The sequence below is a fragment of the Nymphalis io genome, chromosome 12, assembly GCF_905147045.1.
Source record: "Nymphalis io chromosome 12, ilAglIoxx1.1, whole genome shotgun sequence".
In the NCBI taxonomy this organism is placed as follows: Eukaryota; Metazoa; Arthropoda; class Insecta; order Lepidoptera; family Nymphalidae; genus Nymphalis; species Nymphalis io.
Window position 1 is genome coordinate 9,993,253 of NC_065899.1, and position 19,248 is coordinate 10,012,500.

The following is a 19,248-nucleotide window of genomic DNA, read 5'->3' on the forward strand; positions in this document are numbered from 1 at the left end:
TCAATTATTCTATCGCCACACATTAAATTGCCGAATCTTGTTCGATAGGTGAGTCAGTCAATATAATTATAGTTAACAATATATACAAGGGATATCTTAGATTCTATGATTGGCAGAACAACATGTATAGAATAATGTAAATTACTTACACAACCAAATTGAATAAGTTTGCATTTTTTATATGATAAGCTCAAACTGCAAATAATTTTAATCGTGGTGTGGTATCATCATATATTAATGGACTATGTCCGAAATATATATTATATCGATTAATGATGTAAATTATAAGATACTTGATAGTGTTAATTGTTAAGCTTTTGTCAAAAATATGGCATAAGCTAGCCAGTTTTTTAATTTACATTTAGTATATTATAATGGCACAATTTTACTATTTTGAAATTATTAATTTTAAAATTGGATGTATATTATTTAGTTGGTATTAATAGTATTTGAAAAAATACGTACCTCCATGCACTATACGAAAAGTGGTAGTTAAGAAAAGAGAGACCTAAGTCATCCTACATATACACATACACATACCACTCTGCGGGCCAACTGTACTGTAACACGTGTCGTAGGGTTTTTAAAACCAAATTTGGTCTAGCGATCCACATGTTAGAAATAATAATTAATGAATATGATGATATTAATACTATGTCGATAAAGTTTTATTATATTGTATTTTGTAATTATTATCTATCGGCCTTACTTGTAAACAACGTTTACATACAGATTGCCTCGTTGGTTTAGTGGCTAGATATCATCAGCGGAGACGACGACGGCGTCTAAACCACGCGATTGATCGCATGCGGGCTCGCAAAACCGCACCCGGCCCCGACGGGATTCCGTGGTGGAGGCTGGTGTTAGCTTCGGCTTTATTGGGAAGTCGGCTGAGGCTGCTGTTTGACAGCTGCTTCCGTACTGCCACGTTCCTCAAGGTCTGGAAGGAGGCGAATTTGATTCTCTTGAGGAAGGATGACAGGGCTTTTTTTATATAGAATAGGAAGGCGGACGAGCATATGGGCCACTTGATGGCAAGTGGTCACCAAACGCCCTTAGACATTGGCATTGTAATAAATGTTAACCATCGATTATATCACCAATGCTCCACCAACCTTGGGAACTAAGATGTTATGTCCCTTGTGCCTGTAATTACACTGGCTCACTCAACCTTCAAACCGGAACACAACAATACCAAGTACTGCTGTTTTGCGATGTCTCTACGCGTACCGCGTACAGTCCCATATGCCTGCTGGATGATGCTGTCAAGCTTTTTAAGCGAATTGTGGCTTCTCGTGTCGGCCTCGAGTTGGCTGAGTACCAGTTCGACTTCCGACAGGTCCGTTTGACTATTGACGCAATCTTGTGCGTCTGGTCTCTGTCGGATCAGGTGGTGGCCCGGGGTGGCGTGGCGTTGGCGATAAGTCTCGATATCGTCAACGCATTCAACACGTTGCCCTGGGACGCTATAAGGGGAGCACTCTTACACGATTGTGTGCCTTCTTACCTACAAGCGATCATCGGTAGCTACTTGCGCGACAGATACGTTTCGTATATGGAGCAAGACGGTACAAGGACCCGGAGAGAGATTTGCTGTGGGGTCCCACAGGTGTCAGTTTTAGGGCCTCTGTTGTGGAATCTTGCGTACGACGCAGTCCTGCGCGTCACTCTCCCTGAAGGTGTCAGCATCGTTTGCTATGCAGACGACACGTTGGCAATGGGCAACAGGGGAGAATTTTGAGAGAACCAAAGAGCTCGCCGAGCTCGGGGTGAACATCGTCGTCGAAAAGATCTGCGAATTGGGCCTTCGGATAGTGTCCCATAAGATACTACTGCTGGGTAGAACCATTCAAAGATGAATCAAGAAATCAAGATAGTCGGTTAGAGAATTCACACCATGCTGCTCCGACTCAAATAGATTCTTAATTTCCTTATGAAAATAAACAAAACATTACAAGCTATTTTATAAATAATTTTTTTGCATGACATGATTTGTAGATATGACACGGTAAAGATCACTTGAAGATACTGATTTTATTATTATATTTTTTAATGGAGACGAGGCCCAGCTCGACTGTGGAAAATTTACGTGTTGACTACATAAACATAAAAAATCAATCTACACAATATGTATGTTAATTATGCTAATGGACTTTTGTACTATTTTAAATAGCTATGATGTTTTGACTAAATACTATTTAACTGATGATTTAACTTTTAATCTTAATTTATGTTTAGTATCAGATTTTGATGCAGTTTTCACTACTATGTATTAAATTTTTCATGAAGCCTATATTTAATCAAGTAATATAAGAGTTGAGTTTGTTCTTCGGGTTCTTCTCTTGACTCCAATCTTCAGTGGGAGGCCCATTTGTCTGCCCTAGCAGGGTAACTAAATAGTGCAATTTATGCGACCGAAATATGTCGAAATCACACAGACAATAATAGTACTTGGCTATTTTATTTAAGTAATTTTCATAGTCTTATGTCATATGAAGTGTTTCTATAAACAAATATTACAGAAAATAGCCCTTGAACCTTTTATAATCTTCGTTGTAGAACATCATTAATTAAATTATTTAAAGAAATAGATATATTGACAACGATATGTACATGATATAAATAATACAAGAAATATATAGGTCAGGTAGACTGATTTTCAGCGGGGATATTGCATGGCAGGATACAGCTTCGTGATACCTATTGAACGTGAAAAAAACTGATATCAAAAAAATCGTCTGCATATAAAGCGTCCCAAAATTCAAAGTTTAACGAGCACCACATACCGGAAGAGGCAAATCAATACTAATAGCTGTTCTTCAGTTCGAAATGAAATGAGAGTATCGGCATTTTAATTTTAATATATAAATTTATTGTTTTTGTTGCATTTTAAGAAAAAACAAAACCTTTATTATTTTCCTGTACCACCTCAAGGCAGGTATAAAAGTTAAAAGATAAAATACTGTGATCATAATGACAATGTAACAAAATCATTAAAATGACATTCATCTTAAAAAAAACAGTTTTTTTAACTTTATTTCATTAATATTTAAAAAACTTGTTTGTATAAGCTATTTATGTTTATTTCAAATGAACACATTTTAATGAATTATGTAAATATGGTAAAAATTATACTGGTAAGAAATATTTTGATACTTACTACATATTTTAAACCTTAAATATTGAATTACTGAATCTCAAATATGTTTCAATTCATCATATTATTATAAGGAAAAGTTTAAACCACTGCTAAAATCTTTGAGGTTAGAAGGTTCGAAGCTTATTCCACCACGCTGCTCTAAAGCGAGTTAGTTACATATGAAAATGTTCATCCGACACATTCAGGTTTCCTGGCTGGCACATGAAAATTAAGTGGTGCCTGGGTTTGAACCACTGAGTAATGTTAGTTTTAATAATGACGAGTACTTATTCAAATAACTTTTTCTTTAGCAAGCCTTGCTATATATATATTTCAACACCTTCACAGACAAAACGTTTCGATATATCCTTAGTTTGTCATCCGACTTTCTTTTTTTGTAGCTGGATTAGTAATTTTAGAGTTATCAATAAAACAAATGGAAATGATAGATGATAAAAGAAAAAAAGTTCGAGACATTCGAACTTATATAAATTTAAATTTTCAATAATGATTATGGTCGAATTTTGACCGTTGAGCGTAAATAGGTATTATAAAATATTCCCGGTAGAGCATTACTAAAATTTTCCATAAAATAATTTATTTGATAGTTTATTTTGTTGTTATAATTTTATGAGATGACAACACTTGAAAACGAAATATCCAAAATCAATTCAGAATCGTCGAAGAAACAAAAAAACAGCCGAATCAATAACATCCTTTGTTTTAAAAGTCAGCTAAAACACAAATTGATGTATAACTTTTGTGTATTTTATAAATAGCCAAGCGTATAATACACGAGGATTTTAACCGAAGATCACATGTTTAATCTTAGCAAGCCAATTTTAATATACTTAATAATTGGAATTAGAGAAAACATTGTGACGAAACAAGCATGTTTCGGATTATTTTCCGTCACATATGCATGAAACCTCACTCGATAAACGTGGTGGAAGCGTTTTGAAATCATTCTCCTTAACCGGAGAGGAGGTCATAACCCAACCGTAGGTCAATACAGCCATCATTTGGATCAATTTTATAAAACTCAAAGATATTTCGAATAAAAAATAAAAAAGGCTTTAAAACTAAACTAATAAAATTTTTACCAACATACCTGAAAATGTATGTATACTAAGATTAAGAAATACATTTCGTTGGTGCGTTGTTTCCTTATTTAATCAAAAGCCCGATCGACATAATAATCATATTGATATGACTTGATATTTTGGTATTTCAGGATGGACATAGCCTAGCTATTACGTTTATATGTTGCATTTTTTTAGATATAACATATATTATGTCAACATATATAGTCGAAGAGAAAATTGACGCTTCCGGTTTTTTCCGAGTAAAACCTAAAAAATAAATTTATAATACTCAACAACTTTGTATGACAGATCTGTAGACCATTAAAACGTCTACATAAAAGCCTCCGATACATTAAGTATATATATTATATATATATATAGTTTTTTATTATTATAAGAAACTTGGGAAAAATACAGTACACATCACATACATTATACAACAATTAACTCGTTCACATATCAATCAAGTTTCCACTTAAAACTAATTCATGTATGACAGTAAACAAGCAATTTAGTAAATTTAGTAAATCCACTGGTGGTAGGGCTTTGTGCAAGCTCGTCTGGGTAGGTACCACCCACTCATCAGATATTCTACCGCAAAACAGCAATACTTGATATTGTTGTGTTCCGGTTTGAAGGGTGAGTGAGCCAGTGTAATTACATGCACAAGGGACATAAAATCTTAGTTCCCAAGGTTGGTGGCGCATTGGATATGTAAGCGATGGTTGACATTTCTTACAATGCCAATGTCTAAGAGCGTTGGTGACCACTTACCATCAGGTGGCCCATATGCTCGTCCGCCTTCCTTTACTATAAAAAAAAAAAAAAAAAAAAAAATTATAAATAATAATTATGAAGATTCAAACAGTTAACGAACAGCAAAACAATAAAATATATATAAAATTAAAAATATATATTTAAGTAGTAAAAATCAAATTTATATTTAAAAAAAACTACTACTTTAAATCAATGCTTTGGAGCGAACGATAAGTTCGATATTTGTCTATATTAACATTAAAATATAATTTGGCCCGCGTGAAGTCGATGTAGATAGCTAGTCCACGTAAAATGCGAGATTCACAATCTTGTTTAGAACAAAAAAATATGCGAAATTAGAATATATAACACCGATTCGAAACGATCAAAATCAGTCTTTAAATAACATTCAAATAATACTCACGAATCTCAAACAGTGAATTTATTAAAAATGTATAAGGTCCCATATTTTTTAGTCTGTTTATTGGGTTATTTGGCACTACAAACAAATGCTGACGCAGGTAATAATTTATTATTATATATAATTAAATTTATATAATTGGAATAATATTATTATATTTAATATATATAATATAATACAAATAATTTCATATATAATTTATATTGAAGCATGGGTACAGATATGTATTGGCTGTCTCGCTTAGTTGCTCGGCATTTAGTATCAGTATTATTATTACATACATGGAAATTTTATATGTAATTTGTTTATTTTTGGTAGTGTAGTTTGTTATTGTTTCTCAGTAACATCAGTAACAGCCTGTTTATGTTGGACTAAGGCCTCCTCTCCCTTTTTGGGAAGAAGGTTTGGAGCTTATTCCACCACGCTGCTCCAATGCGGGTTGGTGGAATACACATGTGGCAGAATTTCGATGAAATTAGACACATGCAGGTTTCCTCACGATGTTTTCCTTCACCGAAAAGCACGAGATGAATTATAAACAGAAATTAAGCACATGAAAATTCAGAGGTGCTTGCCCGGGTTTGAAACCACGTTCATCGGTTAAGATTCACGCGTTCTTGCCACTGGGCCATCTCGACTTTATTGTTTCTAACAAAAGAATTTATATTGAGAAGCTACATGCCTGACTATACCTTCAATACCGTATTTTTCCAACTGTATTTTAGAATTGTTTCTAAAAGATAAATTCTACCCAATATTGTATTGGATAGCTATATGTTTTTTTTTTTTTTAAGTGGAGTGCAAAAGTGTAAATAAATTTATTTATTTTTCACATATAAAACATATGTACTTGTTTTTAAAGAACAAATCGATCTGCGACTCATTTAAACGAAGGCCGAAACTAATTAATAAATCAGTCAAATCTAACATTACGAGTAGAATCTATTGCAGAATTTGCCTAAAAGCTTTAGTCAAACCTTAGTTTAACAAGTCATTCCTTAGAATCAATATTTAGCCCACATATAGGCCTTCGTCTAATTCTATAATATTATCATAAAATACATTTATCATAATATTTAGGTTAAAATTATTTAATTAATGTAATAAAATGAAAAAAAAAAACAATTTACACAATATATAAATATCTCTTATCTAAATAGATAACATTTAATTTTTAAGCATTTTATTTAATAATTTAACTTACTTTATGCCTGGGATTATTTTTTATTTTAATGCATTCGTAAATATGAAATGTGTAAGCTGGAATAAATAGCTTATTATTTGAAGATATAATATGAAATGAAACCTTAACTTAATATTTAAAGCAATTTCGACCTACAATTCATCTTAATTATAAATCAGATGCAAATAATTACGAGATGATTCGAACATTTATATTTTATCCTAATGTATGAATTTACTTTTTATACATTGTAAGCATTTTTATACAGTTTTATTTAGCTTGACAAATATATGAGATATTTGTTTATATTTTTGTTTTTAAACTTGTGAAAGCTTTTTTCAACTTCATCTACTGAACCGATTCTTATGAAATTTTGCACATACATTGTTCCGTGACAATAAAACATTATGATAGTTTCAACTCGATAATGAGGCTCTGCTGATGGAACCATGAGCTGGATAGTTAAACTCTGCAACAATTATTACAAACCTCTGTGAGTTTAGGCTTATTTGACTGGTTGAACGCGTTCCATATATTTTACTTAATGTCGACCTGATTTTAGAGGTAATACAAACTTCTTCTACTGAACCGGTTCTAATGAAACCGAATAAAATAAAAACGTGGGATATATTTGAAATATACCCTTTGGTCCCACTAAATATTTTTTTCTATACAAGTGGACTTCTTTAATTATACAGTCGTTATACTGGTTTTATGCGCCCCGAGTTTTTATTCTAGTCTGTTTTCTTATTTCGCTGACGTACTTACTACTACTACTGCTGAGTTACTCGAAGTAACCCTTAATATCGAAAAGAGAAAACAGCTAGTATTGCACGATTTCTTACCAGAGGTTAGAATCTTTAGAGGGTTCAAATGTGTCCTAATTATTTTCTAGTTTTATGTACAAGTAATGTTTCACAATAAGACCGAGTCAACAAGAAACAGGCGATATGTGACACTGACTAGACGTAGTGGGTAGATACCGCTGAATCATCAATTATTCGACTGCCTACAAACCTAACATCCTATTTTAAATTGATTACAACTGTTTTAGTGTACTCTGTTAAACCATGCAAAGCAGTTGATAAAGCGTGCCTTATATCAAGCGCACAAGACGCCGTTTCCCACATCACACTTGGGGACCCAATATTAGGGATTCCAAGTAGTGACCCACTCATCATTGATGAGATAAAATCAAAACAAGCGAATCTAAACATAGAATTCACGGAAAATGTTATTCGCGGTGCAAGCAAAGCTAAAATTTTGGATGTGGAGTAAGTAGGCTGTTATTTTTATTAAATATGTGGTTTCAATAATTCAACAAGAGTTCAAATAAAGTTCCACAAAAAGATTTTTCGTATATTTTTGTTTTGATTTTTAATCTTATTATTAATTTTTTTTAACGCAATTGATATTCTTGATCTGAAACTGACAATAAAGCAATTAACACATCTCCTGTGCTTCTATACTTGAACTAATGTATATTATAAAGTTAAAACTGATTTTGAAGGACTTTATTCACAAAGCGAATTCCACGCTTGCGAAGCCGAGGAATTTGCCAATACTCATAATCTTAAACAATTTAATTACAATATAATATATTTTAATATTTAATAAAATGTTCAATAATATTTATTTCAGGCGTGACGTAGAAAAACAGACAATCAAATTGACTTTAAGCCTCCCTCTCCACCTAACTGGCAAATATATTCTGCTCGGAAAGATTCTCTTCGTTCAAGCAGCTGGCAACGATACTTATGATCTCGATACCAGTATGTATAATACATACATTATATCACTAACCTATAAAATGAGTCACCAATAATTATATTAAAAGGAAGTAAATAGGCCGGTAAATATTAATCATCTCGTACATCGCCAATGCTCCACAAACCTTAGTAACTAAGCTGTCATGGCCCTTGTGCCTATAGTTATTGGCTGACTCACCCTTCAAACCGGAAAGCAACAATAGTTGTTGTTAGTAAAATGTGTACTGAACAGGTGATATATACAATGTAGGCTTGCATCAGACAAGTTAAACACGTAACTTGGGTATAATTTTATCCCAAATATTCATTAGTTTTTCATACCTTGTATTACTGTGTTCTAGCTTAGAGGATGAGTCAGTGTTATTACAGATAATATATTAATTGTACAGCCCAATATTTGTATAAAACTGATTTTCATAATGCCTTTTGTCAAACAACATTTATTGCAGTTGTATTAAAAAAATTGATTTTGATATATTTTGAAAGTTAAAATATAAACAACAAATTCTTAACCTATACTATATTTACCAGTGTGGATCGTGCGAATTTTTTTATTTATTCGATAGCGTTGTTAATGTTATAAACTGGTACTCCAATTATTTTCACTAAACGGCGCTGTTTTCATTCCATACTCCATGTGAACTCGCATTAGGCACATTGATAATATTACATTTTAAACAAACATTTTATACAATCAAATGAAATAAAAATATGATAGGAAAAAAACCTACTAATCAATTAATTTTATGTTTGACCATGTTTAAGAAATTCTAAAATCGTTTTAATTAAAAAAATTTTTACTGAAATTATTTACATTAATTGTAATTTTATTTTATATCCACAGAAAATATGTTATTCAATATCGAAATTAAATACAAAACTATCGAAAAAAACGGCAACAAATATTTGAAGATTACTGATTTCAACTACACTTATGATTTGGTTGAAAAAGTAAACATCAAATTTAATAATCTCTTTGGCGGCGACGAGTCTAAAGGTATGTCATAAAAGTCAAATCAAAAATCTTTATTTAATGTAGAAGCGCTTCACTTACTTATTGATTGTCATAAGTTATACAACACATTTTTTTTATTTTTTATTAACGATTATTATATAATATGTTTAAATTGTAAAACTGAAAGTAAACAAATCTTAAAACTACTCAAAGTTACATTTAAACTGTTTGAGTATTCTTCAAAAATGAAATGAAAGAAACCGGAAATGATTTTAATAATTATAGAACTAAATATATTGCACTATAAAATATAGAACTATTAATATTCACAACGATAATATACATTGATTCCTTTTTAATTAAAAAATAAGTAAAGTAACAGCCTGCAAATGTCCCACTGCTGGGGTTTTGATCCACCGCGCTGCTCCAATGTTTGGTAAATACACTAAAGATTATCATCCACCACATGCAGACTTATACACAATGTGGAAAACATTCACCATCGATAATGAGATGAATTATAAACACAAATTATGCACATGAAAATTCAGTACTTGCTCGTTTTGAACTTGGAATGATCAGTTAAGATTCAAGTCTTCTAACCACCATCGCGGCTCTTCTTTCATTTCAAGGGGAAAATTTTATATAATTTTTTCACAGCTAAGCCGATAAATGATGTATTAAACGAAAGCTGGAAGGAAATCATAGAAGAAATGGGTGGCCCCATCATAAAACCTATCGTAACCTCTTACAGCAATGTTGTTAAGAAATGGCTTCTAGCCACACCGCTGAACAAGCTTGAACTTCCCTGAAGAAAAAAAAATTTATAAATGTTTGATGTAAAATAACAATAAAGTAATTACAAAAAATATATATCTCATTTTATTACATTTTTTCTCATGACCGTAAGAAAATCCATTCGATAGTTTTTGAATTTATCGCGTTCATAAAGACGCGAGCGGACTTAGTTTTTATAATATTAAGTGAAGTATTACACACTATCAATCATCGTACTAAAAGCAAAAACAACCAAAGTGTAGTAAGATAGTACTAAAGCTGTTAGGAATACAAAAATACCGATTAAAAACTTATATGTATTAAATACATAATATAGACATAAAAACTAAATTATTATTTTTAATTATATTTACCGCGTATTTAATAAAAAATATGTCAAACTTCTTGCCATCTCTGACATTGGCGAAATAATCTGTATAATGTTGGTACAACTGAAAGCCAGTAAAAAATGTAGTTATAAGCATCATACATTATTTTAACATCCTAATATATTTTTTAACGTTTATTTTTTTTTTCGTTATGTATATGTTTGCTAAGTCTGTTATCCAGTTCATACATATACTAAATTGTCACAGCACATTATGGAATAGTTCATAAGGTAGATGGCCCATTGTTTATGTATGTATGTAGCACAGGGAATCCTATTGAGAAAACCAAGAGCAAATTTAAGCCTTTCCACTTAGGTACATTACTACTTGTAGCGTGTCATCGCATAATAAGTTCAAAAATGTTTTTACTTAAAGTTGTACTAATTTTTTTTGACAGAACGAAATAATGTTTAACACCTTGCGTGATAAAGAGATAGCGATATATTATTTTAGACTTGTTACTTTAGAGATTTCGGAGCAACAAAAATACCACCAATATGAATGTTTAAAAGCCCACACGAAAACATTTGTATACATAACACAATAATAGAACAGCTTAAAATATAATCAAAGTAAATAAATTAATTAAATTTGTATACGTTAAGATATAACGGGTAATTAAAATGGTTATAAAGTTAGTTTACGATTCAATAGATTTTACTTTAACGACTCACGGTGGTAACCACCCGAAACTCTAACAACCGACTAATGTTATTACGTCTACATTTTACGAAATGTATTTTGTTTTCATTTATTTATTACACAATAAAAACATTTTTAATTCACTTATTATATTGACCTGAATTAATATATAAGGGGGACTTTAAATAATTTTCAATAAGATCAGTTTAAAATGATTATATTTCTTCTTTTTTGTAAAACAGCAATTACAATATGTCCGTATACCTTATCGTCTAACAAACGACCATTCTCTTTTTTTCCTATTAAATGTTAACTTTACAATATCGTTTTCTAAATTTACTTATAACCATGAAGTATCTATCTATTACATTAATAAATATAACTCAAATCTGTAATTAAATATAACTCAATAACTAGGAGAATTTTATACATCATATAATGATTCTTAATAATTGTTTACAAATCTGTTAAGTTAAATAAAGTTATAGGTCTACAAATGATATCGAAAAATATCTTGGAAATAATGTGTTTCTTCAGCAGCAACTGAGATGAATTATAAACAAAAATGAAGCACATGAATATTCAGTGCTGCTTTAATATATATTAATTCAAGATAAACGTGATAAATACACTGTTTCAGTAAAGTACCAGCCTGTGAATGTCCCACTGCTGGACTAAGGCCTCCTCTCCTTGAGGAGAAGGTATGGAGCTTATTCCACCACGCTGCTCTAATGCGGGACATAGACATATGCAGATTTCCTCACGATGTATTCCTTCACCGTCAAGAATGAGATGTATTATTAACATAAATAACATGTGCTTAACTTGAAAATTCAGTAGTGCTTGCCCGGGTTTGAACCCACGACCATCGATTAAGATTCACGCGTTCTAACCACTGGGCCATTTCGTTTGGCCTTTTTTAACGCTACAAAAACGCATTATGGAACAGTGGAAAAATGTGAGGCTCGCCGGTGCCCAAGGCACCGAGTGCGCCCCGAACATCGGAATACCCGCTAAAAACCAGCAGTACCCTTTCCGTTTTGTACAAATTATTAGTATATGAAGCATTTATTAATAATTCTTGGTCCCTCAATAATCTATTTCAAAGTATTTTCCAAAGCACTAAATCGTCGTACGAACCATCAATATTCAGGATGTCAGTGCTGCTGTAATTAGCGTAGAAGTGCCAATAGACATGACGCGTCGATGTCGGCGTGACAAGTGACGTTTCGATATAATGAAGAGGATGATTCCCTTGCACTAAACGCTCTAATATGTGCCCCAATTTCAGAACATGAAACCTCATATACATTTCAGACATAATTGAATTGGACTTCGCTAATTGTTATATGAATTTCTACTGCTTCTTTTGATTATTATTTTCTAAAGTAGATTCTGCTCAGTTTGAGGATAATAATGTCAAATATATATAACAGGTTAGTTAATGCTGGGCATTTGTTGTAATGTATCTTTAATTTTGTAATGTAATTTGCAATTGTAATGTCGATTGATTAAATAGTATAGAAGTCGATGTGCTGCGTGTCATACAGTGGCGTAATTACCCCTTGGCGGAGGGCACGTGCACGGGGTGCCAAGTCTTGTAGGGGAGGCAACTTAGGCACCTTTCTAATCGTCACCCATTTTCTATGGAAACATGAACTTACCTAACCACCGTCACACAAATACTCATAAGATTATAAGTTACATACCTACTCTCAATTAACCATAAATAATAATAAACCATATAAAACATCTTTTGCCTTAAAAATACGCCACTGGTGCCATCTAGTGGCAAGTTACAATAAATTATAATAATATTTATCAATTTTTTTAAAACTCCATTTATATATTTAAAAAAAAAAGTAATCGAAAAATAAACAGATGCAGTGTGATACTGACTACTTTTAAAAAAATGTTAAAATAACATAAACAGAATATATATATATATATATTTATCCTGGGACATTTTTTTTTCACACACGGCCATCTGATCCCAAATTAAGCTTGTACAGAGCTTGTGTATACTATATATATACTACTTTTCTTTTGTAAATACATACTTATATAGATAATTACACCCAGACTCAGGACAAACAGACATGTTCATGCACACAAATGTCTGTCCTGGGTGGGAATCGAACCCACAACCTTCGGCGTGAAAAGGCAAGTATCTACCGACCACGCCAACCGGCTCGTCAAAACAACAATAGAACAACACGTAAAATATACGAATATATCATTATACAAGACAAAAACCAGAAATAAATAAGTATTCATTTAACATTATGGTTAAAGTTAAAATCAATCACTATTAAAATTAACTTCATTACTAAATAAATGGAGTTCGTATAAAGCTGTTTCACAATTTATCAGACGGCGATAATAAATCTAACACACTAAAATGTCATAAAACTATGTCGCTTAACAAGGGGATCATTAAATAATATTATCTTATACATGTATGTTATTAAATTTAAAGCAAGCGTAACGTGCGCTTAACATTGCTTATTAAATCGCTTTTAGACGAATTTTAAAGCAATTCATTCGTTGTCATAACGTAAATTTAAATTGTCTAATGAGGAGAAAGTCCCTTGTTCTATTTAGGAGAGAAAATCATAATATTGTTTTATTTTATAATAAGAAAACATTGAAATTGAATACATTATTAATGTTATATGATTATTTTATTATGATTGCTTGAATAAGATAAATATGTATACTTATATTATCGAGCTGAGTTTGTATGTTTGAGTGCGTTTGTATGTTTAGCTTGTTTACGAAAGTTATATAACTCCATTACTTTTAAGAGATCTTTAGTTTTTTCGACCAGTTTACCTTTTCATATTAAAAAAAAGCGTATTCAACAATCTTGGGAGATATTTCATTTTCTATGGACATAGAATTCCCGAAACAAGTTATTTCAAAACTCCAATCACATACCTCAGCTTTAATATAAATGCTCATATACCGGATTACGTATTTCGTATTTTATATAAAACAAATATTAACAATGAATAGTCTTTAAAAACCTACCTGCCGCTTAAGTAGTAAATTTATATAACTGTATATAATAAAGCACGCAAATAACTTTAAGCGAGTAATTACACTGTTTGGTCTAACAATATAGGTGTGGTTATCATCCCAAGTATGACTGAACTCCGGCTTACATCGTAAACTGGAACCATAAACGGAAGAAAATTTTGAGCTTTTAAACATGGACAACCACAGAATGTTAACAAGCGTAGATACTACTGTAAGACGCATATTTAAATTATTATTGGTAGTAAAAATGATTAATTAGTACCTGTTTTTAGTTAATATATATAATACCTTTTACAGTGTAAACAGTGCTATTCTGTAAGAGCTCACTTCGTGTATCATTCTTGAAATTTAATCCAACTTACGATGATGCGCTTTGATGCCCGTTTTCTTAAAACAATATTATAGTTAAATAAGTGTATTAAATTTTTTTACCAATGCAAAACCCAGAGCGAATCGGTAGTATATTGCAAATCTAAGTTTGTTATAGCTTAAGTTACGTCTGTGGTTCTGGAGTTAAGTGACTAAACGTTTCAGAAGAGAACTATATGGCGGTTAGAATGACAGTAGAAACATCGCAGTGGGAATTTTCTGAGTTACACGAGTGTTTTGTTTCGCCACGGAAACTTTAGGATATTTTGACTGACTATTTAAGGTGTAATTCTAGAAGTGTTCACAACCGAAGTATACCAGAAGTTTATAGTTGTGAAAACATGTTCGACTCACAAATTATGATGATGATAATGATCAGTCAGTAATCGATTTCAGAAAATTCCAATATTTTTTTATCGGCCAGACCTGGAATTTAAGCTTTTTGATCTGCAGCCTTTTATCTAGCTACTAGTAAAAGGTACCATGTTAAATCATCAATTTTATTATTTGAGTTGGTCCTTTCTCACATAATATATAATTTAAATTTCATTAAATTACAAATGGTTACGTATCATGCATAAGTCTATGGCCACGACTTGTCCCAGATAACATTTCTTCAGTTGGCCAATTAAATACTCATCTGAAATCCTGTTCTCAATAAGAAAGCAAAATATCATTGCATCATTCGTAAAAAATATTTGATGCGTATGAAGCATTTTTGTGAAAAGCTCTTAACATTTCATATTTATTATGTAAAATCATATAACAAAGCTATTTCGAAGTTAAGTCATAAAGCCGTAACAGTGGATTCGCAGATGCAAGAAGAATAGCTTAAGTGAAAAGTTTGACGTTACTCTGACAGTTTTAAGGCACTTTTCACACTATGGGTGCTTTATTAAATATACCATCAACATTCATAAAATAAATTTATTCTAAGATATAATTTAGAAATATGGAATTATCTTTTCTTATGGAGACGGTAAAACTTATTCAACTACGCTACTCCAATGCACTCATACGACACATATAGATTGACAGACGATCCTTTTCTTGACTACTTGTACTAGTGGTAGAGCTTTGTGCAAGCTCCTCTGGGTAGGTACCACCCACTCATCAGATATTCTACCGCAAAACAGCAATACTTGATATTATTGTGTTCCGTTTGAAGGGTGAGTGAGCCAGTGTAATTACAGGCACAAGGGACATAAAATCTTAATTTCCAAGGTTTTTTTTTTTTATATTCGCCGGGAGGGCAAATGACTCTACTCCACCTGTTGGTAAGTGGTAGTAGAATCCAAACGCGACGACGGCCAGTACAGACGAGAAAAACGTTCTGCACTAGCCGCCTTCGCCTTGCCGGCCCGCAAGATGCCTCTTCACGCCTCGTTTGAAGGAACCCGGGTTGTAAGAGGAGGGGAACACGTGAGCTGGTAAGGAATTCCATTTTTTGGAAGTGCGACAAAGAAAGGAGTTGCCAAATTTCTTTGTTCGCGATGGAATTGATGTCACAGTTAGGCGGTGACATCGAGAACCAGCTCGCGTGGACTTAAGAAGGAAGGGGGAAGCAGGAATTAGAGAGAATAATTCCTCAGAGCACTCGCCGTGATACAGTCGATAGAAAGCGCTCAGTGCTGCTATCTCACGACGCAATTGTAAAGGTTCAAGGGTGTTTGTGACCTTTACGTCGCCAATAATGCGTACGGCACGTCGCTGCAACCGGTCCAAGGCCTCAAGTAGGTACTTAGCGGAGCCATCCCAAAGGTGCGAGCAATATTCCACGCAAGACCGTACCTGTGTTTTGTACAGCAGGCACAGTTGTTGTGGCGTGAAAAAGCGCCGCACCTTGTTCAGAACTCCGAGTTTCCGTGAAGCTGTTTTTATAACAGCCTCGATGTAATCCCTTGGACTAAGGTCGCAGCGAACATCAATCCCCAGCATGGCGATTTTGCTTTGCATCACCAGCGGAGTACCACAGAGGGAGGGAAGGGAGGTTAGTGGCGCATTGGCTATGTAAACGATGGTTGACATTTCATACAATGCCAATGTCTAAGGGCGTTTGGTGACCACTTGCCATCAAGTGGCCCATATGTTCGTCCGCCTTCCTATTCTATAAAAAAAACTATCGAGGATGGAAACTCAATATAAGATGCTACTAATTGAACTCGCAATCTGTACTCAAATTCTATGTATTCAATCATTGAGCTACATAGGCATCTTTTTATATGTGTGTAGACTTTTTGTATATTCATGTATTTTTAAATACTAATATTTGTCAAATACAAATTTCAAACTTTTTTTAAAACGGATAATTTGCTGAGATTCACAGATATTTAATACAGGTTAAACTTTAGGTACAAAACGCTTTTTTTAATAATTACCGGGAAGGCAAAACACTCCACTGTATCTGATGGAAAGTGGTAGCAGAGTTCATACGTGACGACGGCCAGTACAGTCGGAAAGAATTATCTACACTAGCCGTCCCCTTGCCGGCCCGCAATATACCTCTTCAAGCCTCGTTTCAAGAACCCAAGTTATACGAGGAGGGGAACACTTGTGCTTGTAAAGAATTCCATTTTGTGGAGGTGCGATCAAGAAAATAGTTGCCAAATTTCTTCGTGCACGATGGATTTGTACCAAGTAATATCAAAGTAACAAAGTATATCAATTTAAATAATAATAAAAAATCTCTTCAATTATATAACAATAATTGTTTCTTTTCTATTTAGCTCATCCAGTCGTTGTGAAGGAGTCACCGGAAGCCGGATGTACAAAAAGAAAACAACACGAGGCGCTCTTTCCTTTACAGTACTATGCAGTTTGCACTTTGACAAGTTTTCGTGTTCTTTTTATATGATATGGCGTCTTTTGTTTCAATGTTAAGCCAAGAGAAAAGATGAAAAGATAAGGAAATAAAACAGAACACTGGCTCATGTTATTGTGTAAACGCTATCTGAAATCATTTGTTTCGCATTGTGTTATATATTTGTCTTCATTCTGGCTAAGTTCAATTTGTTAAATATTTATTTCACTTTTGAATACACATATATTAAATGAACTACCAATGATAATGTATTGATAATAGTATCGTATACTGTATATAATAAATAGACGGACGGTGTAGATGCCTTTCTCGTCGAAGATTTTGAGTTCGATTCCGACCCAAGACAGACATTTGTGTGCATGAACATATCTGTTTGTCCTGAGTCTGGTTGTAATTATGTATATAAGTATGTATTTACAAAAAAAAATGAGTATATGTAGTATATCAGTTGTCTGGTTTCCATAGTACAAGCTCTGCTTAGTTTGTGTGTTACAGACAGCCGTGTGTAAAAGAATATATAGTAATCGGATCCTGGTTTTCTTACTTGGTATTCAACTGTTATATTGTCAGTAATTTTGGTCCATAAAAAATTGTTGCTAACCTCTATCTGATCATAGTATAGCTAAGTCCGACGGCGATTCATAAATGGGATTTATAGATAAAAGTGACTGTATTAAATGTATTTTATATATTGAACTTGTTTATCATATAAATGTACAGAACGCCTCTTTTATCTATTATCATCTATCATGTATATCTTTTACAGGCAAAATAAATTATACACTAATTTAAAAAGAATATAATCATGTCTGAAATTAAAATAGAGCGTTTTGGATAAAAAGAAAGACATTTGAATATGTTGTTTTCAATCTTACGTGATATGTGTAATTCATTTTAAATAATATATTATGGCTTAAGGTATGCTCAAACCATTACAACCAGATTCCTTGACTGAATTAGCTTCTGAGCACCATGTCTACTGTAATTTAAAAAAATAAAATAACGACGACAGAAATAAAAAGTCATGTAATATATGTAATGTAATAATAAAGGTATTTTATATAATGTATAAGTAACCACACATAAACACACATTACAAGTCTCAAGATAAAATGTTATTGTATCCATGCAAAATCGAGTTGAATAACTAACTTCATATGCTTAAAATACGTTACGTTGACTTATTGTTTGAGTTACCGCAGCCTTGACTTCGTTAGAATACATATACTGTGGAGAGTGAGTGTAGGTTTTACCGCTAAATATGATTCAATGTTACATAAATATTTTGAATTCAATTTTTTTTATTGGTAATTAATTGGTTCGAGAAAAAGAATATCATATTCTGTACTTGAACAATTTCGCTCGCTATTATCTATACTGAGCCGAGATGGCCTAGTGGTTAGAACGCATGAATCTTAACCGATGATCGTGGGTTCAAACCCGAACAAGCAGCACTGAATATTCATGTGCTTCATTTGTGTTTATAATTCGTCTCATGCTTGACGGTGAAGGAAAACATCGTGAGAAAACCTGCATATGTCTTATTTCATTCAAATTCTCCCACATGTGTATTCTACCAACCCGCATTGGAGCAGCGTGGGGGAATAAGCTCCAAAAACCTTTTCCTATAAATGGAGAGGAGGTCTTAGCCCAGCAGTAAGGGACATTAACAGGCTGTTACTGTTACTGTGTATTATCTATACTAAGATATTAACTGCGAAAGTAACTCTGTCTGTCAGTATGTCTTACGTTTTCACTTTTAAACCACCGAACCGTTTTTGATAAAATTTGGTATGAAGCCAAGGAAAGAAATTGGACTTTTTTATACCTAAAGCTTACTTGCTCCCCATCACGCCACCGAAAGTGGTGCGTTAAAAATAGTCCTTAAGTAATGTCATAT

The 19,248-nt window shown here is 32.8% G+C and overlaps 2 protein-coding genes across 2 annotated transcripts in view; one reads left to right on the forward strand and one right to left on the reverse strand.

Annotated features, from left to right (window-relative positions):
- Positions 1-1,456: 1,456 nt before the first annotated feature.
- LOC126772482 (exportin-4-like) overlaps positions 1,457-19,248 on the reverse strand; it is a 153,809-nt gene continuing 136,017 nt past the window's right edge. The window contains exon 16 of the transcript XR_007669666.1: positions 1,457-1,466. The gene's annotated coding sequence lies outside the window, so the exon portion shown is untranslated. The remainder of the gene's footprint in view (positions 1,467-19,248) is intronic.
- LOC126772581 (uncharacterized) lies at positions 5,612-10,120 on the forward strand. The gene is made up of 5 exons (XM_050492984.1): positions 5,612-5,615; positions 7,639-7,858; positions 8,226-8,356; positions 9,198-9,350; positions 9,969-10,120. Exons 1-5 carry the CDS (start codon positions 5,612-5,614, stop codon positions 10,118-10,120), a joined length of 660 nt encoding a protein of 219 aa, XP_050348941.1.